At 37.7% G+C, this 24,801-nt stretch overlaps 1 protein-coding gene across 5 annotated transcripts; it reads left to right on the top strand.

Annotated features, from left to right (window-relative positions):
* Positions 1–23: 23 nt before the first annotated feature.
* LOC578080 (rac GTPase-activating protein 1) lies at positions 24–21,824 on the top strand. 5 transcript variants are annotated; one of them, XM_030990149.1, is made up of 19 exons: positions 24–147; positions 3,134–3,276; positions 3,936–4,077; positions 4,700–4,760; positions 5,242–5,514; positions 6,411–6,479; positions 9,238–9,361; positions 10,319–10,431; positions 10,930–10,975; positions 11,438–11,583; positions 12,306–12,431; positions 12,944–13,055; positions 14,506–14,611; positions 15,273–15,405; positions 16,037–16,163; positions 16,525–16,642; positions 17,135–17,179; positions 18,414–18,494; positions 21,401–21,824. In XM_030990149.1, the coding sequence occupies exons 2-19, from the start codon at positions 3,183–3,185 to the stop codon at positions 21,465–21,467; spliced, it is 1,983 nt and encodes a 660-aa protein (XP_030846009.1). In that variant the 5' UTR covers positions 24–147; positions 3,134–3,182; the 3' UTR covers positions 21,468–21,824. The 5 variants fall into 5 exon arrangements, with proteins under 5 accessions (XP_030846009.1, XP_030846013.1, XP_030846012.1 ...); XM_030990150.1 differs by lacking the exon at positions 24–147 and adding an exon at positions 1,063–1,089; XM_030990153.1 differs by lacking the exons at positions 17,135–17,179; positions 18,414–18,494 and adding an exon at positions 19,740–19,772.
* The last annotated feature ends 2,977 nt before the right edge of the window (positions 21,825–24,801 follow it).

Genomic DNA, 24,801 nt, shown 5'->3' with positions numbered 1-24,801 from the left:
CATGTGATAGGTATTCTTTGCTGTGATTGGCTGCAGCTGATCCAATGCGATTATTGATATTTTGGTAGCGCGTGAAACGAATGAATGGGCCGTTGATGATTCTGACGAAAACTACATAGAAAGCAACCGTATAACTCCATCTTTTAGGTAAAGTATATAAAACATACGTTTAGTTTTATGATGAATCCTACATATATGTTTCCTGTGACTTGATGAGAGAAAGTTTGTGAATTATAAGAATTGTTTCCATGTAAAACAAAGCTAACTGAGTCGGACTTCCAGCATCGGCAGAATTACCAACTCGAAGTAGCCCTGCTCCCCGCCCCGCCTGGCCCGGGAGCTGAGGCTGAACCAAGCCCGATAGCAAAGCCCAACGGCCAACCCGAGTGATAATGATAGGCGATCCGCGTATCCGGACAGCTGACAGTCACATTGGTGTTGATTACACGCAAGATTCTGAATTCTTTTAAACAAATTCTCTCAGAAGTGGGGTATTAGACAATAGATCTAGTTTTTCTTTAAATGTTGGATTTAGAGGGGGTTTTTCATCTGCGCTCTGCGGGCGGGTTTCGCGTTTAGTCTAGACTCTAACTTTGTTAGTTACCGAATTCCGAACCGCCCACTGGCGATGCAAAAAATGGATTCCGCAGAGCTACCAAGTATCACGCATTTCGAGGGTCTGAAAATGCTCTTACGCACGACACGCGCGCTATATTTTGAAAAAACGCTATATAATATTTCTAGATCTCGCGCGCCGAATCATAAAAATGTCACGCTTTTGCCGATCTTTGAACTTGGCGTCCCTGATTCCGCCGATTTTGCATATTAAGAAAATTATAGTTCACCGTCTTTTTTTATGGGTTGTCCGTCTTCCCAAGGATTTATCGCTCATAATGTGAAAGTCCCTGTAGGCTACACAAAGTCATTGTAAAAACTAAAATGCATCAAGAAAGTCATCACGGAATCCGTTATTCGTATCGCCAATGCTTGTGACTTTTTAGACATTGTCATTAGATCTAAGTGAATTCTACTCTCTCTCTTGTATCCTTACTCTATAGATCTGGAGGAGTCTACATTAATTGTTGCTAGGTATGACAAACATGGCTTCAACGCTTGCCCTACCTAACATTCACATAAACAATGCCTGTGCAATTTTCATTCTGACGATTGAAATACAATTTTTAGACCAAAATAATTTGTACAGTGTACTGTAACGATAGGGTGTCTGATCGCGCACCCGATGTTGTGTGCTAAAATTCTTCCCATAGAGATTACACGCATCCCTATGCAGCCTACGTGCATTGCGCGACCATGCAAAAAAAGTCAATTTTTTTTTTTCAAATCGAGATTCAAACCTTTATCAGTTGTGATCCTGAAGGTGATAATCAATGAATGAGGTGTCATATGAAAGAGCAGGTGAATTCCAATATTTCCAAAGGGGCGTAGCCCCCGAAATTCTGAAAATATCTTGGTCAAAACAGCAATTTAAACATTGTGTCCTGGCTAACTCTGAGGTTTGTCACTTTTGAGATATGACGCCCCGATCGATAAGTAGTCCCAGTCCTAAGGAACAATTCTATGTGATTATATTTTCGCTAGCCCCCAGGGATCACAACTGATAACAGTTTAAAAATACCCTTCTCGCTATTTGGTGGATCAGCTAATTAGGAGGCGTGCGCTCCGCTCAGTCCAAACCATGGTTACATCGCGTAACATCTCCGCGCACGAACGAAACCCCAAATTCAATTACACATTATAGTGACTGAAATTATGGTTGGCAATTCCCTCGATAAACCCGGAAGTGAATACACGTTATAGTCAAAGGCAATATCGCCGAGACAACGTGCGTTGTCTCCGCGATATTGCCATTGACTATAACGTGCATTCACTTCCGGGTTTATTGTGCGACGAACGCCAACCATACTAGTCAATCGCACATGTCGCGGAGACAGCGTAGCTCAAGCTGCAAGTCGCGGATTGGCTTAGCAGCATGCGTACGATATGCATACGCTTGCATATCGCGCGATACAGCTGTTTGGCTAAATTTAGCAAAACAACATCACTCTGCGTGGACGTCTTTTTCGTCGATTTTGACCAAAATGATATGAATATACCAGCGTGTTGGAGGGGCTGTAACTTTTGATAGAAACATCGGTGAGACTTGAAATTTGAAATGTATTATTCTGATAACATTTTTTATTCAAATATCAAACAAAAATGGTGAAAAACGATCCCAAATTGAAATTGAAAAATCGTTCAGACACCCTAGTAACGATGCACTTTACACTTAAATTTGATTACATTATAAAAGTAATCTATTTAGTAGGGCTGCGACTTGTAGTCGAATGCTCGAGTACCCGCACGGTTGACAACTACTCGGGTACGATTTTTAGTACCCGAATATTCGGCCGCAAAAAAAAAAAAAAAAAAAAATCTGTCCAGGCCGACGCTTACCCGTGCCTGGTTGAGCGGTGGCCGCTGGCATGGTGCCGTCGGTAAAAATGCTTCCCAACTCAAGCGCTGTCAAACTCACCACTCAGAAACTGGGACCAAATGTCTGGATTTCTGTTTGGACTTGGAGGAAAATGGATTATTCTGCCATCTTTGGTTTTTAAAACAGCATTGTTTACTGTTATTATTATTATTATTATTAAATCGGTGCCTTCAACTGTAACCCGAAGTAAAATTGCATGCTTTTTCGGCGACGTGAGATACTGCCCCAGTGGTATGGTTGTGGCAACAAAAAAACAAACAAAATTTTTTCTAAAAAAATCAAAAAATTATAAAAAAAACATGTCGTCCGAATACTCGAGTATTCGCATGTGAGCCTGGGAGTATACTCGGGTACCTCATTACACTGTTGTGCACAGCCTTACTATTTAGTCATGTGCCTCTACTGCTGCTATTTGAAAAATAGTGTGAACTGTGTGATAACAATTAACAACAACAGATTGCAAGCATATTGCGCTACTGTCACTCCCCACTTTTGAGTGAAAAGGAATGAAAGTACATGATTGTGAAAAATATTAAGAATCTGTTACAGACTCCTATTCATTTTCACTCGGAAACTGCCAGTTTTGTGATTGGTGATGATCCACCCAATTCACACCATACAATTTCTTAAATATTTCAGCTTTCCTGAGGTTTCTTGAGAGAGAGGAGATAGAAGCTAGTGCCTCATCATGACGTCCTTGGTGAGGAAACCCAAGTCTCTAGTGGCGACCTTTGATGAAATCGTCCATTATTCATCCATTCTGTCAAAAGGATGTGAAGAAGGTTAGTCATCATCTCTCAGTGGAGTGGAGTTTTCCATTTTTTTTAACTAGAATAATTTCTCTTGAAGAGTTTGTAGCTTAAATCGATAATTTCAATATTTATTTAAAAAAAGGGGGGGGGGGGCTCCGTTTTTACTTGTTTGTTTTACCTTATTCTAGGAGAGAAGCATTGTAACATTAAATGGAGAAAACAAATATTTGTAAAGTTAGAGCTGCCTGTACATGTATGTAAGTTTCTGTACTTTGATCTGAGATTTTATTAAGTGGTATTACAATCAATTGACAAAAAAATACATTTCAGTATTTTACATTTGTCTCTCTTTTTTACATGCATAATGGCTCTGTCAACAATTTAGGAGACAATAATAATCATAATTTTGTTTTTCTTAAATATTTAGCATTTACCGGTACTGAATACGTGCCGTTTCCATTATGCAAGGTCCTGGAAAGTTTAAATTACCATTATAATATAGTGTTATTACATCAAGTCAAGAAAAACAGACGTTGGGATAAAGGTACCATGTATACATGTAACATAAATACAGTGCGTAAATATAGGTAAATGGTATTATCAAATCACTCTCAGTCCCGTCTATTGTTTTAAAGGTGTAAAGACTTCATTTTGATTATATTTTGTGTGTTTTGAATCACTATCTGCAGAGTTTATGGTCTTTGCGAAGCACCAGGAGCAGTGTCGACAGAGATGGCTGGCCGTAGAGCAGGATAGGATGGGAGGCAAGGAGCAAGGCATGAAGCTTGGTGCCGAGAGAGATGCACTCCAGACAAAGCTCAAACATGCAAGGTAGGCCTACACTGTGAATGATTGATGACCTGGCTTGGGGGGGGGGGTGTTTTGCAAAGCCTTTTTTCAATGACAAATGACATAAATCAGTGACAAATCTGCTGATAACCAATCAGAAGCAAGGATTTCAGTAGCTTATAATAAAATCTGTCATTTGTCACTGATGACAAGTTTTGTGAAACACCCCCAGATGCTTGCTATATCAGCAGTTGCTTTGGGCTTTATTTTGTGACAAGTATAGGGTTAGAGATTGGGTTTTAGGTTAGGTTTAGAGTTACCGTTAGGTATATTATTGGGTCCAGGGTTAAAGTTAGGAATTTGATTAATAGAGGTAATTACCGTGGACCAATTGTCGCAGGAGTTGTGTGGTGAAAATAAATAATTATTCTCATCCGGTCTCTTTGGCAGTGCATCACACCCTCATTGCTAATACCACGCTGGCATGGTTTGGTTCTCCCAAACAACCCCTCTTGAATGCTGCAAGTCCTCATTTTCAAAATTCGATCCATTTATTCGACAACAAATCTGTTTATATTCAAAGCAATTCCACTAACTTTTCAATTTTAAGAAATTGGAAATAGTGAGCACATCGTTTACTCGATTTCATTTTTTTCATCTCCAGAAATCAACTGGAATCTGAGATGTCTAGAAGAAGGAAGGCTGAATCATCACAAGAGGAATTGGTAAGAAGAACAAGTTATTTTTCAGCCTTGTGTACTTTTTTATTGCATATTCGATGCTTCACAGGAGTTGTTCCCAAAATTGTGTTTTAGGATCAGAGGTCATTTTTTTAGATATAGTATATTGGATCATGCTGGGTACATGTAACTCCTACTAGTATCATTGATGAAATCTAGATATTTTTAATGGACATTAACCTCTGAACCATTTTGAGTTAATGATGTCCCTGCAATGTCTTGTCAATTCATAATCTCCTTGCTCCTCATGCCACTTTAGAAGCGGAAGGCTTCAGCTCTTCAGCTCTTCAGCTTACAAGACTCATTCACTAGTGTAAGACTAGATGTAAGACCAGGGGTAAACAAACCTCCTATTATTACCATGTAAATGAAAGTCATAGACAGTACGCTTTGTCTGGTTTTACCATACCACTGGTGCAAAAGTTTAATCAATACTGATTCTTCTTATTGTGCACTTCACTAACAGGAGCGTCAGATCGCCCTGATCCGTGAACTCCTCACCAACGACAACAACAAGATGAACACGCTGACCGAGAAGGAGCGAGAATCTATCCTGTTCCTCAGCCACAACGCTGGCACACCACAGCCAGGACAAGGCTCTCCCAACAAACGCCTCTCCTGCATCAACGAGAAGTCTGCTGACCTCCTGTCGAACTCTGACCTTGACCTTGATCACACGGAGGAGGAGCTAGACGTGTCCGTGTTGAGGGACGGCAAGAAATGGCATCGCAAAAAGAGGGTGAGGAAACCATTTGTTCATGCAGCATTCAAAGTTTCCCAAAGATGGCATCAATTCCCTAGTCTGAAATTGGGAGATAAAACAAGAAAGAATGGATAATGACTAAAGATTTACACTTCACTGTAATCAAGTAACTTGCTAGGAAATAGGAGGACCAAATCTCTATGATCTGCAGACTCTCTTACCTTGTCTTATCCTGAGGCATCTATGTCTAGAAACGTCAGTTCTGGCTGTATAAGATTAAGTTATCTGAAGAAACATTGAATCATATATCTGTTTCTGATACTTCCTATAGCTACTTTTTTTCCCTGTTTTGTAAACCTTGTAGGGAACAAAGTGTATACGTCAATATGGTGTCTGTATGGAGCCAGAAGGGTGTTGATTCATTGCATTTAAAGATAAACTTTAGTACTGGTAATGCGATTACATTGTGAAAGAAAAGGTGTGGAAAGGATCAGAAACAGTTGATCATGTAGCATGTAAGTATTCGTGTGCACAGCAAGGTTCTGGAGTCATCAAAATCATAATAAATTTGACCGAGTCTTGGTAAAGTAACAAGCACTCACATAGAAAGCTATATATGGGACAACACACATGGTGTCGGGGCTAGTACTACCTTGATTTCCTTGTCTTTCTATGCTCATTACTCAGCCAGTATACATTTTCTTCCAAAATTGTTTGGCACATGTCATTTATTTGTTATTTTGAACATTCAGTGTAAGTTTCGTTTGATTCTGTGAAGATTAATTTTTTTTTTTTTACCAGTACTGGAGCTTATCTTTAACACAGGATTAAGCCTTTTCGGCTCTTAACAGACAATATAGTAGTTTGCAGATTGATCTATAACGCTTTGATTATTCTATAACTTACTCCTTTTTCCTCTTTTGTTTTCCCAGAAGCCAAGTGCACCACCTTTGGAGGAGGAAGATGAGACACCGCCAAGGAAAAACAAAAGATTGAGCCACGTAAGTAGTGGTCCTGAATCATAGCCTTTCTCTACAGTATGTACGTTTCATGTTATTATCAATATTTGGAGATAATGTTAGTGTCACAAGGATTGTGGTCGGCTCAGTGGCGATACACACATATAAAAACAATCAATCAAAGAATGGGTTGTAATATTATAGTGTGGATTTTAATTACACAACACAACGAGATGCAACATAAATTCAAAATATTGAGCGTTGACAAATCCAAAATATATCAGCTTATAATTTCCTAAGAGGGTCAATTAAATTAAGGCTGCCATTATACTATTCGTTCAAAGGATAACGTGTTACAAACGTTGGAGTGCGTGACAAAGTCCACTGCGTCAGACGATTGTGTGCGCGAAAATGTCCACCGCGTTAGATGACCGTGGAATCATGTAGAAGGAGAACTGGGTCGAATGGCTCGTGATGAGTACACCATATCGCAGGGTAGAAAACAGTCTAAATTGGTCTCTTGTACTTCGTAGAGTCGATCAATGGAATGTGGTTGAACACCACCCTAAACGGAGTTATTCTGTAGATTGAAGACCCCGTTGCCTGCCTCCTGGAGGGATCGTGTCCGAAGGACGGTCGTCTGCTCTTTCCGCTCCCAACAGCAGAATGAGAAAGCAGCAATAAAAAAGGGGACCACACTCGCTCTGAACAGCAAGCCCAAAAATCCTCCCTTCACTGTCATACGTACTCCCTCCCCAAGGGCGACACAGCAGGTCCTTCTCTACTCGCAACAAAATGGCTTCTGCCCACCACTCTCGCTAACGTATAACTCGTACACATTCACACTCTCCCAAACCCAGTTCCATGAGCGCTAGTGTTAAATTTGCATATCTACATTCCTAGGACGAAGGAACAAAGGAAAAGGAATGCGCGCATCCAGACTTCGCATCTGAATAAGAATTAGAGGGTTCAGAGGGCAAATGGAAAGCTATGCATGAATATTCACGCAGCTAGGAAAAACATTAATCAATGCATTTTATTTTGACAGTTAGTGTGACCTGTTGATGAGCTGTTATAGAACAGTAGGTATAGATGAGTTCTTATGATCTAGGGTACTGGGTTCGAATCCTGTAGATCAATTTATCTGCAGTAGTTTGTCTTGATGTGCAAATGCATTTCAGCAAATCATTTTGCGAACAATATATGACCAATGTTATAATTTCCAAAGAAACACAAACTTTAGTAGAGAAAGATAATATTGTTATTTTTGGTCATTATGGAAGGCATTGTTTGATTCTAGCTGTAGACATAACCAATACCAGTTGCAAAGACACACAAGCTTTAGTAGAGAAAGGTAGTATTCTTATTTTTTTAATTATTGAAGGCAATGTTTGATGCTAGCTGTAGATATGAAGTATTGTTATGCCTCCGCCACCGAAGGTGGTGCCGGAGGCATCATGTTTTCGGGTTGTCCGTCCGTACGTCCGTCCCGTTTGACCGTTATCACAATATCTCAAGAACCATTTAAGATTTAAACTTAAGACTCGGGAATAGTATTTATCACCATAGGAAGACGATCTGATTAGATTTTGGAGTACGTAGGTCAAAGGTCACAGGTCACAGAGGTCAACTTATGAAATTCCTTGTATTGAGTTTGTTAGCGCGATATCTCAAGAACCATTTGAGATTTAAACTTCAAACTTAAGGATAGTATGTATCACCATAGGAAGACGATCTGATTAGATTTTGGAGCACGTATGTCAAAGGTCAAGGGTCACAGAGGTCAACTTATGCAATTCCATACATTGAGATTGTTATCATGATATCTCAAGAACCACTGGAGATTTAAACTTCAAACTTAGTGATAGTGTGTATCACTATAGGAAAACAATCTGATTACATTTTGGAGCACGTAGGTCAAAGGTCAAGGGTCATAGAGGTCAACTTATGAAATTCCATACATTGAGATTGTTATCATGATATCTCAAGAACCACTGGAGATGTAAAAACTTCAAACTTAAGGATAGTATGTATCGCCATAGGAAGACGATCTGATTAGATTTTGGAGCACGTAGGTCAAAGGTCAAGGGTCACAGAGGTCAACTTATGAAATTCCATACAGTGAGATTGTTATCATAATATCTCAAGAACCACTGGAGATTTAAACTTCAAACTTAATGATAGTGTGTATCACCATAGGAAGACAATCTGATTAGATTTTGGAGCACGTAGGTCAAAGGTCAAGGGTCACAGAGGTCAACTTATGAAATTCCATACATTGAGATCGTTATCGCGATATCTCAAGAACCACTGGAGAATTTTCACTTCAAACTTAATGATAGTATGTATCACCATATCATAATATCTCAAGAACCACTGGAGATTTAAACTTCAAACTTAATGATAGTGTGTATCACCATAGGAAGACAATCTGATTAGATTTTGGAGCACGTAGGTCAAAGGTCAAGGGTCACAGAGGTCAACTTATGAAATTCCATACATTGAGATTGTTATCATGATATCTCAAGAACCACTGGAGATTTAAACTCCAAACTTGTTTAAATTGCTCTATGGCGGAGGCATCATTTTCGACTGCGCGCAGTCAAAATTCCATCTAGTTCATTATGTCATTTTTCAGGGCTCTACTTTGAACTTTGGTCAAGGGTGACGTTTTTTGGTGTGTGTTTGCACAACTAACTCTCCTTCATATTGAGAAATAAAAGACACCTGTCATATCCAAGGATTCTAAGCCCTCCCATATTGCTATTTATTACAATTTTTGTTTTCATTCTACCTACAGGATACATCAATTGTAACAACGGTGACGGTACCCCATGACCATGGACCCATCATAGCTACGACGAATGTAGAGAAAAATGGTAGATATAGGAGAAGCATGAGTCAGCCAGCCCTTCCTATCAAAGGTAAATAAAATGAAAGGCATTGATGAAATAGCTACCTACACTTAAAAAATGAAATTTCTGATAAGCCAACTGAGATCTCACTGATGTGTGTATGAGGACATCATTGGAGGAGCCTTCTGACTTTTCAGAATTTCAGAGAAAATTGGCTAAAACATATTGGAATTGCCTACTAAAATGAGTGAATGTACAACTGCATGGTATACTCAAAGCTTTTGGTGGTGACTGGTAATAAACTTAACTTATCTAAAACTTGCAAAAAATCACGTTCTTTGAAAAAAAAGCATTTGCAAGATATGAGTTGATGTTATGCACTTTACTCATTGCTCAGCTATTATACATTTTCCTAATGGAAAGTTTGGTAAGATGTCATTTATATATAGTTTTGAAAACACTTGATGTAACATATGATCCTATACACCGATTCGGTTTGGGGGTTTTATGTACCTGCCCGCCGGTGGCGGCGCTATAACTGGGGGGCTTCTCCGATCCAGCTGACAGTACAGAGAGCTCGAGAGCGGTTACTAGCTAGCGGAGCAGCGACCCTAGCCGGGCCTGGGCGAGGTTCGGTATAGGTATAGCATACCCGTTGCAATGTAAGCTAGCTAGCTGCAGTCAGACGCCCCCCAGTTATGGCGTCACCTTATGAGGGCGCACTTCCACCAGAAGTCGCCCGAATCGGTGTATATGAATTTATTCCTGTCATGAGCAGAACTTTGTTAGGACTTTGAAGCCAGAAGGGCATTAACTCATATTAATGCCCTTCTGGCTCCTTACAGATGATGACACTCCAAACCGAGTTAATGCACAAGTCCCCTTTGGTAAGACATTAATCCTCATAACCAAGTCCCCTTGGGTGAACTTCAAGTCGTCTGTCCCCTGCTTGCTTACTAATACATGCTTTCTTTGTAGTCAGTAAAAAGAAACCATCCACCATACTTGCTTGTTCTTACCTCACAGAAGAGCAGTTCCTGTGGATGTCACCAATCCAGCTGAGAACCCCAGGAAACAAGAGAGCCAGGATCCACACCTTCTGCACCAAGACAGTCATCAAACCAGAGTCATGTGACCCGGTAAGCCACATCTCTGAGGAAAGAAAGGCTATGACCCTTAAAAGCAGTTTTATAGCAATGTTAACGCATGCACACACATCTCAACATGGAACAACTGATCACGACGCAAATTTTGCACACTCCTCCATAATTTCATGAACAAAAAAAAGTCTCCAATACTTGTCCGTATCAGACAGTCAAGATAATTTTTACTAGAAGGACTCAAAACTTAGAACTTTTATTTGATTGTGTTAAAGATACTGATTCCCTGTAAATAAGCATTCTATGTTCCTGTTGTTACATATAGAATAATTATGATAATGAATATTAACAGATTCTCAATATCATTTGAGGTAAGCCATGAAAAAAGATTTCCTGCCAAGTAAGCACATTTTCGACATTAACAAAGTAATAGTTTTGCAAAAGGAAGAGAGACCTATCTTTTTAGAGTATGTATGTAAAACTTTTGTAATTGTCAATTGCTGTTTTCTCAAACGATTAATATTGCTTTATTTTCAGTGTGGAAAGAGAATCAAGTTTGGAAAGTATGCCCTGAAATGTAAAGGTAAGTTTGACAAAGTGAGAACACCCTTTGAGACATATATTTCAAAAAATATACAACATTCTATTTCATTAGTGATTCCACATCTAGAAACTGATAGAGAATTGGTAGTATGGATTTAACATTTTTATATACCAAACCGTGAAAATGCCTGTCGGGTAAATAACAAGACAAAAATTTTCCCAGTATCAATTCTGGAAAGAAAAAAAAATCTGGCTTAATTACTGTAATTAGTACCTGAAATTTACTCCTGTGATTGTTTTAAAATTCTGTATAATTGATTGGAAATTTTGTTTTTCTTCAAAATTCCTATTCCAAAACACAGGTGAGTGAACATGGACCTGAACCTTTGTTACTCCTTATTTTCTTTTCATTTTATTTTCCTTTATAATGCTTGTGAAATGAAATGAAATTCAATGGTTTGGAGAAGGAGATCATCAGCATCCTCCCCTTTGTTTCTTTCAGATTGCAGATTAGTCTGTCATCCTGACTGCAAGGATAGTGCATCCTTGCCATGCGTGCCCACTGCTGGAACCCCAAACAAGACCAGAACAGCATCGGCTCTGGATGAATTCACTCCAGAAAATCCACCCTACGTCCCATCGTTAGTGGTGAGACACATTCTCTTTCCCGTGCCTCTACCTTTTGTTTTCATCTTATAATTATCCTCTTCAAATTTCACCATATCTGTCTATTTTTCTTTGTATGTTTGTTTGATTTTTTAAATGTGTTACAATGGAATGAAATGAATAACAAAGAAAAGAAATCCACTTTTGAATACAAAATAGCTTTACTGAAACTTAAAGGGGGAAATAAGTATGAATTTGCATTCAAACATATCCCTCGAAAATTACATTTTTGTGTCCATCTTATTGCTGAATAGTAGACATTGATAACAGTGATAGTTTCATATATATATATATATATATATATAGCACTTTTACACTAGTGTTTATAAGCATTGTACGGTTATTATTACTGCCAGCTTTAGCTGAACTACCCCTATAAGGTGCTCAAGCAGGTAAAGAATTTACCGCATGCTCATGTAGTTCGTCTGGGGGAAGATTATCTAATGTACTAGTAGATTAATATCTTACAAAAGATGGTTAAAAGTGCAGTCCTGGGCCCCCGTCTTAAAAATAGTTACGATTGATCCGAATCAATGGCAAGTTTACAGTCTCCTGTCTCTTACATACATAGTTACGAATGAAATCAATCGCAAATAAGTTGCGATTAAAAATGTCAACTCTTTATAAGATGGAGCCGAGGTAACTGAACAGTATTGATGTAATTGTATTCAATCTTCTCAATGTACTTATCTTTTTGCTCCAAGATGCATTGCATTAATGAAATAGAAATGAGAGGACTGACAGAGGAAGGTATCTATCGCATCTCAGGCTCAGAGCGAGAGGTCAAGGAGCTCAGAGAAAGACTCATACTCAAGAATGACCCTCATCTTGTAAGTTCAATTGCGCCTCATCATCATCATCTTTGCCGTCATCACTACATCATTATAATCATTGTCATCTTCATCATAGTAATATTATCATTACCATCACCATCGTCATTACTATCATCAACACATTCATGATCATTACCATTTATACTTTTTTCGAACAAACATTGCTCATAAAATGGAAAAATTCACAGGATAGGAAAGTGTAAAATTTCAAATGCATAATATCATTTCTGAAAATTAAATGATTTGCATTAGTCATAAAAATAATTACATTAATTTCTTACATGATTCATGTCATGTTTCTCACTCATTCTATTCTTATATATACGTATCAATACACTTTACTCAAAATCATAAACGTGATATGCATATTGACTAAATGTTGTTTGCTACCAGTTGTGATATTTAGGGAAAGTAATAATAGAAATAATGTCTTCTCTATTTCTTGGGCACATTTTTTCAATATCAACCAATCATTCTCTAATAATTTGCTCTCTTTGTTTGGTATTTAGGAGAAGGTACGAGACATCCACTGTGTCTGTGGTGCGCTGAAGGATTTCTTCCGCAACCTTCCCGAACCTCTGGTCACGTTTGAGCTTCACCTGGCTTTCATGAAGGCTGCAGGTTAGTATTGTTTACGATGGTGTATCTAGTGGGACGTCACGTATCGTAGTCGGCTCTCATGGGGAATTCAACACAATCCGGGTGTTTGATCCAATAACAGGTGTTGACAATTACCAGGATTAGACTTTGGTTTTAACAGGCCTTTTGTAGAGCATTTACTACCCATCCCTCCATTATGGCAAAATCATTTCCTTACTTTTCCCTAACCCAAAGACTTTCTGAGAGACTGGAGATAATTCTTGATGAGATTACGGGTTTAATGTGTGCGAGACTTGTACACCCATTAATGGTTTTTCCACCAAGTCTGTTGTCAGCGATTAATGACCTTTTCCCTTCAATAGCAGAGGATAGAGGAGAATTTAACAAATCACATCTGACATTCAATTACCCACAATTTAGTGTAAAGTACATAAGAAATAGTGTTTTAAAGTGCACACACTTTCGCAAACTCAGCTGCATTGCTCCCTCGCTTGACTCGTTCAGATACAGAGAGGTAAACCGTAGCTTTTTTTTAACCGTGTAAATGAATGGGAACTGCACTTACAGGTACAGAAAGGTGAAGCGTGTTACACCTGTGCCATCACAAAAAAAAACACGTTAAGGCTGCGACGGGTAGTCGAATGCTCGAGTACCCACACGGTTGACAACTACTCGGGTACGATTTCTCATACCCGAATATTCGGCCGCAAAAAAAAAAAAAAATGTCCAGGCCCACGCTTACCCATGCCAGGGAGAGCAGCGACCGCTGGCATGGTACCGTCGGTAAAAATGTTTCCCAACTCAAGCACTGTCAAACTCACCTTTCAGAAACTGGGACCAAATGTCCAGATTTCTGTTTGGACTTGGAGGAAAATGTATTATTCTGCCATCTTTGGTTTTTAAAATTGCATTGTTTACTGTTATTATTCTTATTAAATCGGCGCCTTCAACTGCAACTCAAAATAAAATTGCATGCGTTTTTGGCGAGAGACCTGGGAAACTGCCGAGTGGTATGGTAGTGGCAAAAAAAATAAAAAAATAAAAAACATGGCGTCCGAATATTCGACTATTCGCTTGTGAGCCTGGGAGTGTACTCGGGTACCTCATTACACTGTTGTGCACAGCCTTAAACCACTTAAATCTGAACAAGACTGTATGTTTCTTCATTCTTTTATAAATATTTTATAAATGTAATGCTTCCTGGGAGAAATTTCAATTGTTTAAATATATTTGAGGCCTACACCCAGTAAATAAGATTGATCGAACTGTAATTGAAAACAAGTGAGGAAAAATCTTGAAACCAGCGGGATTTGAACCTGTCATCTACTGCTTGCCGAGCAGCAACTCAACGACCAGGCCATTACTGGTCCATAGTACAGTCACGATGAACTAGAAACAAATACCCAAGCTCTCCTAATTCATTCTAACTTTTTTCATTCTTGTAATTTCCTCTATTTCTTCTGTGTTGTAGAACTGTATGATATTGATGACAGTACGACAGCTATGTACCAGGCTGTGAGTGAGCTTCCTCACGCTAACAGAGACACCATGGCGTATCTCATCACACATCTCCAAAGGTGAGTAACTCTTTCTATTTTTCAAAGGTACTGTTTAAAAGGAGTGTAGCCTGAAGAGACTACATGTCTTTCCCGTGGCCTGACTCGGGGCCAATCGGGTATAATACAACTATGGACGACGCGACCGCAGCAATCACTTGCATGGAACATACGCAAAACCAAATTGAACGCTGACCATGTAGAGATTAAGTCGCTGACTACCGTTAATCAAGTCGCTGCAGTTGTCCTAAAGAAGACGTTGGTGGTATTTGCCATGCTACACTCCCTTTAACATTTTGACTTGCTGTGAAAGTAGATGGACCATCTAGAAGAGTTTCTTGCATAAAAGAAGAAGAAAAATACCATTCCCATGAAAAGGGTGAAAACAAATTATCAATGTTAAATTAGTGGGAAATTAACGTTTACCGGTACATACATTTATGACATCAGTATAAGTAGTGGATTACCTCTTTGAAATTCTCTGTTGTTGATGCTGTACAGGGGACTTCTGTTACAAAGTCCACAGGGCCAACCAGCAAATAATGTTCTAATAGACATTTTTTTAAATTGATAATAAGTAGAGTAATGGTTGTAAATGTAATTGTGACACAGCATCATGTAAGCAACTTTGTCATAACATGGTTTTCTTTATTTTACAAACTTATTAACTTTTGTCTTCTAGAGTATCAGAGAGCCCGGAATGTAAGATGCCGGTGTCTAACTTAGCCAAGGTGTTTGGACCAACCATCATTGGATATGGCTGCTCAGAACCAGATCCTATGCAGATGCTGAATGATACCAAGACACAACCAAGGGTAAGTGACCACAGCCCTCTTTCCATACCCCTCCCCACCCCTTTCCCACTTCCCCTTAAAGTGTAAGATGCTAGTGTCTAAACTTGCAAGGGTATATGGTTGAACAGTTCTATGGCAAGTTTCTTCTGATCAGAACCTATGCAGATGTTCCGTAATACCAAGACACAGCCAAGGATAAGTGACCACACCCCTAATTTCTTATCCCTCCCCACACTCTGATTATATAACCATCATTCCTGGAAGGATTGCTTTAAAGTCATCTTCTACACTTGTCAAATTTCTACTTCATTGTAACTGTAAAAGAGTGTGAAATAAAGATGCATCACACCACTTTCTAACAACTAAGTTCTTACGATACACCACAAACTTTCATGTCTAGCAAAGATGGATTATTTCTGACCAATTTTTCCTCTTTTTTTTTTCTTTTGATGATACAATATAATGGATACAATAATGAGTTCAACCAAGGAATTCTATAAGTTTGTTTTTTTTCCCCCTCTTTAATTTTTTTATTTAGTTGTGTTCTACTGGGCGTCAACCTCAGGGAAAGTTGTTATTGGTCACATACAGCAAATTTGTAGCAATTATAAACTTCATCATTTCTTATCTTTTTATTTCTCTTCCTGTGAAGGTTGTGGAGAGGCTGATGGCACTCCCGTCTGACTTCTGGAAAGCCTTTATCAACTTTGAGGCTGAACAGGAGAACTCCACCATCTACGCCAACCGTCACAGGACTCCTGGAACTCCTGGCCAGCCATGTAAGATCAGAACACCAATAATTAGCAAGAAGAACTTTTCATGTTTACATAGACATGGCCCTGTCTCGTAAAAATTCGCAAGTGAACCTTTTCCAAAAAAATGAAGTGTGTGAAATCCTTTACTCACTTGTGCAAACTTATCTGTACGTTAGTAGATACAGTATTGTGAAGCGCACTACGCAAACCATAATCTGATAGTCTGATTTAAGGTTTTACAGGCTTTATAATGTGTAGCACGTTTGGGACCCTCACATGTCCGAATGTCTTTTACGAGTTCACTTGGTGGAACCAACTGGTACCTCTGTAATAAGAATCACCTCAATGTATACATGTATATAATTTTATTTTCTATTCATTATAGCCCACATGAGTATGTTGGGACCTGTACGTACCCCGGGAAAAACACCCGCTAAGACGCCCTCTAACAGCAGCCTTGGAAAGGCCAAGACGTTCCTCGGCAAGTCATCACTCACTCCAAGGTAAATATATCTATTTCCAATTTTGTATCTTTTATATTTGTTTAAAGTTTTAGAAAGTTGCATGAAAGGATATTTGTGTTTGTTTCTTTTAATTATTTGTATTTAAAACTGTGTTTAACTGTAAGAGATTCACATTAGCATGTTTGAAGTGAACAATTTATTGAATAGCATGTACATTTATCTGTATTGTGTACTTGCCTTGACGTTTACAAAGACCACCCAGGTGAAATCTGCTACCAGAAGGCAGGACTAACTTCGTCAAAGATACAGGATTAGTGTTGCAGTTTGGTTATAGGTTGGTTTCAGGGTAGGGTTGGTGTTAGGTGTAGTGATTTGGCCGTAAACAGAGTTTTGAACTTGGTTAGTGTAAGATAACCACGGAGCACTTGTCCCAGGGGCATGGATCATAGAGCCACATGCAGATATAGAGCTTATCTTTCTTTTTTTTTCTTTTTTTAAATTGATCCACTATTATGTTTCATCCAAACATAGCATGAAGAAAACCACAGAAAAGAAATCTTCTAGCATCTCGTCAAGGTTGGTTTAAATCAATGCTGATAAGATCCTTCATAGTGCATAGTTTCATTGGTCTCACATTAATAGACATCTGTCTATTTAAATTCAAAAGAGATCCGCCTCTGCAAGTTTAAATATGGACAAGAATTTGGTAACTGAATAGGATTCCTGATTTATTTTTGTACAAAAGTGAGAGATTTGACCCAGGGTAGAGTGAGATATGTAGAATGAAATGATAGAGAGAAAGTGAGAGCCTCGAGGGGTGGGAAGTGAAAGAGAGACGGAGACAGGGGTATATGAGAGAGATATTAACATGTGTTAGTACAAATGAAGGAACTACATGTAGGCACACTATGTGACGTAAAATGATAAATTGATGGGAAGGGAAAATAAGATTAAAAGAAAGAGGGGATAGAATGACAAAGAGAGATTTGGGGTGGGGCTGGATTTAGAAATCTGTGAAACAAATTTATAGTTCGGTATAAATAAGGGGATGAGAAGAGGCATTGCCGATAGAGAGAGGGGATGTGAATTGTGGTTTGATATGTATGCTTTACCAAAGATCTAGAAAAAGATGCGATTTTGATAATAATAAATTAATCTGAGTAGAAAAGAAATCCTATAATTATGGCCCTGCCAAACAGTACATGTTACAAATTGATGATCTATAAGGATACAAAAACAGTTGTACAGCACTGTGAAGGATCTTTCCAGTTTAGAAAAACCATATATTTTGGCTTTATTTATATATAATATATAATATCATATTATACCGGTATTATAACTAATTAATGAAATATAAGCAACTCAGTATATGACCTATCTTTCCTCTTTTTTCTACTCCCCCCCCCCCCCCTTCTTTGGGAAACTCATCAGTTACTATACTAGACTCATTTATATAGAGCTTCAAATGTAGTTTCATTGTCCTCTGTAATTAGACTCCTGTTTCAACCTCTCTTTCATGTCATAAACCTTGATAAAACAAATGTAAAATATGTGTGCAACGGAGAGGATATATAAAGTATAGGATATTTGTGTGAAAGGAACTGGCTCCTGAGACACATGTGTGACTGTACTGTATCATCCTTTGTTTGTAGTTTTCTACTTTAGCCCTCCCCCCCCCCCCCCCTCCCCCTTTTTAATGTTTATTTGTATATCCTATGTTCTGTGTATAACTTTTGTATTCCTCCTCCTTTCCTTCCTCACTCCTCCTCCACCTCCTCCTCCTCCCCCTCCTCTGTCTCCTTACAATCAGTCTGAAGAAATCCTCTTCGTCTTCTTACATGAGCTCCACTAAAACGAGCACTGCAAAGAAGACAGTTGAAGGGACTTCAAGGTTTGTCAACAGCAGGGGGGAGTTCACATGCGGTTTGATGAATAGCTGTTGATTCCAACTGGAAAAGAACTAGCATTCATGATATGTGAACTCCCCAGTCCTGAATGTTTATGTGTCATCCTAACTATATGTCCTTCCTTGAAATTCTTCTGTACAATGTATGTCTTATGTGAACAGTATTCATGTATCCATCCAATATTAACATCTTCATTCAATCATTTCACTCATAGTATGTAGTAATGTATGTTTAGTAAAAACCTTGTAATTGTTCAATTGTTGTGATCATTGCTCGTTTTGTTTTATGTATAAGTTCTGAGCTATCAATTATGTAATCTAGTCAATTACATGTATGTGGCATGGGAAAAATGAACAAGTATACATTCCCCAAATTCATAATCAGATCTACTGTATCTTTCTAATAAAGGTTTCCTATGTTATTCACAGCTGTACTATGAAAGTATTTGGTATATTATTTACATGCCGCCACTATTCATCTCATTAAATATCTTTATTGGTTGCAGGTTGGATACATAACTACTAACCTTTTATTCCTACAGGTGGCAGGTGGGACTAACAAGATACCTAATAATATCTCCTTAATATTTTATGCTTGCCCAATTGTGTTAGCAGAGCACTCACTGAGCAGTCGATAAATATATGGGATTTATTTCTCCATTTTGCTCCCTTTTTAATGCGTGTGATAGGTTGGCGAGTGAAGATAAGTCGATTAGGGAAGAAGAAAAAAAGTAGAGCAGCTCTGCAAAATCTGAAGAACTCTTTTAAAACAACAAAATTCTACCCTTTTCTACTGATAAAGTATCGATCAGTACTTGGGGGAGGGGGGGGGGGAATTCTCACTGGGGCAAGTAGTATGCAATGACAGGATTGTTTGGTTTGATGGTTATGTTTTACCTAACTGCTAAGAAAGCATGTGTATGCTTGTAAAGCAACCATGGGACCATCAGCTTTAATTCCTCTCGAAGGGACTTGGTAATGAGGATTAATGCCTTAACAAAGTGTACTAGCACACTGACTTGGTTTCGAACCCGGGATCTCCTGGTTACGAGACCACTGCTCTACCACAGAGACATCACGTCTCCTTCCATTATGGAGTGTTTTTTTTTAAGCAAGTTCAAATTCTGCACAACATTGTAATATCTTTATACCTCTCATTCCATTGTCATTTGTCTCTCATCTCATATTTCATGTTGGTGTCATTGTGTTTATCTTTCATGAATGACTCAGCTTTGGGAGTAGATCTTCGCGAAGTTCAATGAGGTACATCCCAAGGTCCATTGTTTGTCTTGAAGTGTTTGTGGTGTCTATGCTAAAGAACTTGCAATGACCTTTTAAGTGTTTATTATTTATTGTAGTTATAGAGTGTTAGAGAGCTTCATATAATGTCAGTCGCTCAGATATTTGTCTTACCTATTGTGCATGATTTGCTCTTGTGGATTATCCTGTGCAGAACCAGGATGACTACCATTGGACCAACCTATCCCCCCCCCCCCCCCCCCCCCACCCAGGACAATTACATATTCTGTACCAGTACAACTGCATATATATATATATATATATATACAACTGTATATACACCCAGATCATTACCACCTCACAAAGAAAACCACTCTGTGGGAGAATCAACTTAATCTATATTAGTATGGCTACACCAGACTATTACCCCCCTCCCCTTTGAAACTTACCTAGAATACCCACAGACAACTACACATGCATGTTCCTGTTGTGATGAAGTTGTTTTCCTAGCATCTTTCAATTTTGTTTTATCTTGGTGACCGTGTGTTTTCAGTATTTCTACTGAACGCCTTTCTTTACTTTCATGGCATCCTATCTGTTTGATCTAATTCTTTCTTTTTCTTTGATGTCATTTGTATCATCTCATGAAAGTACTGTTATCATTGACCTTTACATGTAATGTTATGACATCTTAACTGTTGTTTTTCCTTTTTAATGGAAAAAAATGGCTTTCTTTTTTTCATACATGTAGCAGATGTACTATTGTATCCTTGTTCGCTGTAATGTACAACATATACATGCTGATTATTATTTATTTATTTTTAAATATATGTGCAGTGTTAATTTTCTTACAGATGGAAAAGTGTGCACTTTGCCCTTCTCGTATTCCTCTTACAGTATATTTCTGCTCTTTCATTTGAATCTCTCTCTCTGACATTTTACTGGCAATTATGAAACAACTATTTATCAAGGAAACTGTTTTCATGGTGTTTAATTCTTGTTCTTTGGCTCCCTCAGCCTCTGTTTACCACAATCTTTGAATTGTAGTGTGCTGTGCTATCTTTGTTTAATAGTTTTCCTCGTAAAGCACCACTGCTTGTGTTCAACATATAAAAGGGTAGATCTTATTCTTTGCCGTCTTAGGTAGGTTTGTATAAAATGTTGTCTCCTGATGAAGAGAAGGGCATTAAAGCCCCTCTAAAGTGTTGGGAGCCCCACAAATTTAATGGCAATATTTCATTTAAACTGCCATTATGAGAGAGAGGATGTCATTTAAGACACATTTGTGCAAGGATTTTCAAAACAAATGTGTTTGAAGTCGAAGATTAATGACAGAATACAGAATTCAGGTTTTCTGCGTACAGCGGAAAACCCAAATTATGTATTCTTTGATCAATATTTGTCTTCAAACACATTATTTTGAGAGGGATTCTTTGCAGAATGTGTCTTTAATGACATCCTCTTTCACATTATAATACAATTTAAGCAAAATTTTGGGCTCCCAAGAGTCCCAACACTTTAGAGAGGCTTTAACTCTATGTTTAGATGGTGTGGGAAATACACGTTTCTGGTTTTCAACAGATAACACAAGAATCATGCAGCACATGAATGATAAAATACTCAACTATGTCCTTTTGTCTCTTTCACCCAAGGTTTGGCAGTAAGAGCGACCGCAGCAAGAAGGGCACTAATTTCTTTGCCTCGCCGACACTCCGCTAGATGAGAAGCGCCCTCTTGTGGTCATTAGGAACTACGCTACCATTGGTTTGTGTATCATTTTGAGACTGCTGTCCACGGATAGGTGTTATCATATGATTTTGTCTGCAGCTGACAAAACTGTGCTCCAGATAAGGCATCATTACGTTACCAGGATTGTAAATCAAACTTGATTTGTGAAATTATATATTTGTATTTTGAATGTTTGCTTTATGATAAAAGTCAATTCTGGTAACGACGGAGAAGAAAATCCTGCATAATCAGGGGAAAATTAATATGCATCGTCAAGACTAAAACCATGTCTTCCTAATGTTTCTGGTAGACAGTGTATTATAGCGGAGTACTAAACAGAGTGTGATGTCCTACATGTACCTGCAGGTATAAATGAGAATTTTTCTCAGTGGATGGGATTTCTTTCAAGGTTCTGTTAAATTGCTTTTATTATTTTGGTCCATAAACCAATCTTTCTGCCTGATATGTACACTCTAGTCTAGAATGACTTGAAAGGCAGTTTCTTGTTAATTTGAATTCCAGGGCCACATTTCACAAAACTTTTCATCAGTGACAAGTGATAGTTTTTGTTATAAGCTAGTGAAATCCTTGCTTCTGATTGGTTATCAGCAGATTTGTCACTGATTTTTTTTTTTTCCTTCTCATTTGTCATTGAAAAAGGGCTTTGTGAAACGGGTCCCAGAAGATTAAGTGTTATTTGTATATACTGTACTCCAGGCAAACCGCTTTTCGGGAATTATATTGGACACCGACTTTTCTGCTACCCCTATATACTAATTACTGTATACAATGTAGATAGAGCATTTACATGTAAGAGAATAGAGGTAACCTTCATATCTTTAGCTAGCTTGTGCAATATAAAGGGTGATGTATTAATCCAGCTGTGCATACATCCAAATTGGTTAGAGAAAGTCTTTATTATTTATTTATTTTTCTTTCTTTTCTTGCAAGTATTTAAAGAAATCTTAGAACTCATGACCTGGGGGCATTTCACAAAACTTGTCATAAGTGACAAATGACAGTTTTTGTTATATGCTACTGAAATCCTGGTTTTTGATTGGTTATCAGCAGGTTTGTCACTGATTTTTGTTATTTGTCATTAAAAAAATGCTTTGTGAAACGCCCCCCTGATTGCACAAGTACATTATAAAAGGCATTGCTAATAATATATGTGTCTGAATTTCAATAATAAAAAACTTTTTCTGAACAAGGAGAAAATATTTTGGAGACAAGGTCCTTTCTGTTTCCCTTGTCAAGATCTTTGTATATATAGCACTTACCATTAAAGGATACATGTTAAGTATTTAGTTTACTGTTTAAAAAATATTTTAAAAACATGTACAAAACTACAACTAACGTATCTACCGGGTAATCCAAAAAAAAATCTTGTCAAAACTGATGGAGGTATTACATGTACAAGCATCTAGTCCAGATAACCACAACTTAAATAGAACGTATGTGAATGATGTGCATTATTTTCTATGACTGTCCCATTTTCAACGTATTTATGTTAGTGTAAAGTTAATGTATTGTTCAAGTTGTTATTTTTGAGAGCCAGAAAGACAGTAATTCGTGAACTTTCAAAAAAATTCACGGAGTTTAAAACCTTCTAGCTCTCATATGCAAGATTTAAAATTACTCAAAATTATTGTGTATTAATTATCACGAAGCAGGGTATATGAAACTGAAGAATAAATTGTCTTTACATAATGACATTGGTGAAGTTATTTCGTACCAGCGTCCATTATAAGGCGTCGCAGTTCTTCAGGTTATATATTCAATAGGATTACCTTCATTGGCTGTTTGTTTGTTTTTTAACTTACAAACATCCAAATATACATACATGTATCATGCAAATAAGTTTACATTTATCTGAAATATGCTCTCTTTTCATGGTAGCGTTTTCTATAAAAGCTGGTTTGAGTTTATCTCCTGTGTTATTTGACATCATAAAGTTGAAGAAGCAGGTTACCAAGTTTAGGTCTCGGTATTTCACAGAAGTGGAAAGTCGGTGTCAGCATATTTTGGACAGTATGTACAAAAGCAGAAACAGAAAGTAACTGTCTCTGTATATAATGTACATTTTTAAACCAACTTGTAAACATTTACAAACTTTAATTAGCTGTATTTAATCATTGTCATCATATCCAATAGTCATTTATCATGATCAAAAGCTTGCCCAATATGTCGAATTATCTTTTGCAGACTTACATGTATATGAAGGTGAAGGGAGGCTGAAATGCTTAAAGCTTTTTTTTTTTTTTTTTTTTCTAATTCATCCTCTGGAAGTCAATTATCTACAGGTAAACAGAAGAGAAATCGTCCATTGGCTATGATAATTTACCGCAAAATTATAATCGGTGATATTACAAGTCTTGTACAATCAATCTACGGATAATCGCTTTTTATAATGTAAGGACCACTTATGACTTGATCTAGCTTCAGTTCTGATAATTCTTCTTTCTTTCTTTTTTTGTGATGCACTTCCACATTACTAACTTGACAGTCATCAAATTACCATTCTTTGATACTCTGTACATAGAATTATCTGGTCTGTTGCATAATATATATATTGTGCCTTTTTTGTATTTGAAGATGAATGCTAGTATGTTTTATTAATTCAAAATACATGTATATCTATCTTATGCCCTTGTGTATATTTAATCTAGGAAATATGATAACGGATAAAAGGCCAAAGGAACTAGTCATTTTAAGCACAGACATGTATAGATTGCCACATGTTGCGAAAGAAGAAGGCACAGGTATTTTGGTGAAAGTTTTACGAGTATGATTCCGACAACGTATCTAAATGCTTATATATTGTAGCTGTTTTGTTTTGTTTTGTTGTAGAATAAATCTTGATTTCTTTGCTTGCCCTGCACATTTATTATGTCTCAGACAGCAAAAGAGTCGGAAAAGCTGAACCAAACAATTAAGTGTCCTTTTTTATTTGTGTGTGGGTAGATGGTTGGGTGGACACAGGTTTTTGTTTGCCATTTAGTTCATAAACATTTAGTGCATATCAATAACATTTGAAAATATGTACCTATTTTAGAAGGAAAGAAAACATTTCTGAAATGCATTTTTGTCTCTATCCTCTGTCTTCCACATTTCTCATTTTATGTCTCACTTTTTTTTTATTGTCTCTTTTCTTACATCTCTTGCACTGAATCCACACACAAAAAACATAATAAAAATCTATCTGACCTCATTATGATGCAAATAGAGCTTTTAAAAAAATGCAACTTCCTTTGAAGAAAATAATCCTTTGGTGCCCTTTAGCTTTTTCAGAAAAGTATTTTCCTCAAATGATTTTCTAACACAT

The sequence above is a fragment of the Strongylocentrotus purpuratus genome, unplaced genomic scaffold (genome assembly GCF_000002235.5).
Source record: "Strongylocentrotus purpuratus isolate Spur 01 unplaced genomic scaffold, Spur_5.0 spur5_scaffold_19, whole genome shotgun sequence".
Classification (NCBI taxonomy): Eukaryota; Metazoa; Echinodermata; class Echinoidea; order Camarodonta; family Strongylocentrotidae; genus Strongylocentrotus; species Strongylocentrotus purpuratus.
Note: the sequence above shows the minus strand (reverse complement) of the source record. Positions and strands in the feature narration are given on the sequence as shown.

Coding starts and splice junctions, on each gene's coding strand:
- LOC578080 (XM_030990149.1), top strand. CDS start 3,183: ATGACGTCCTTGGTGAGGAAACCCAAGTCTCTAGTGGCGACCTTTGAT. Junction 15,406..16,036: donor ATACCAAGACACAACCAAGG/GTAAGTGACCAC, acceptor CTTCCTGTGAAG/GTTGTGGAGAGGCTGATGGC. Junction 16,643..17,134: donor AAGTCATCACTCACTCCAAG/GTAAATATATCT, acceptor ATCCAAACATAG/CATGAAGAAAACCACAGAAA.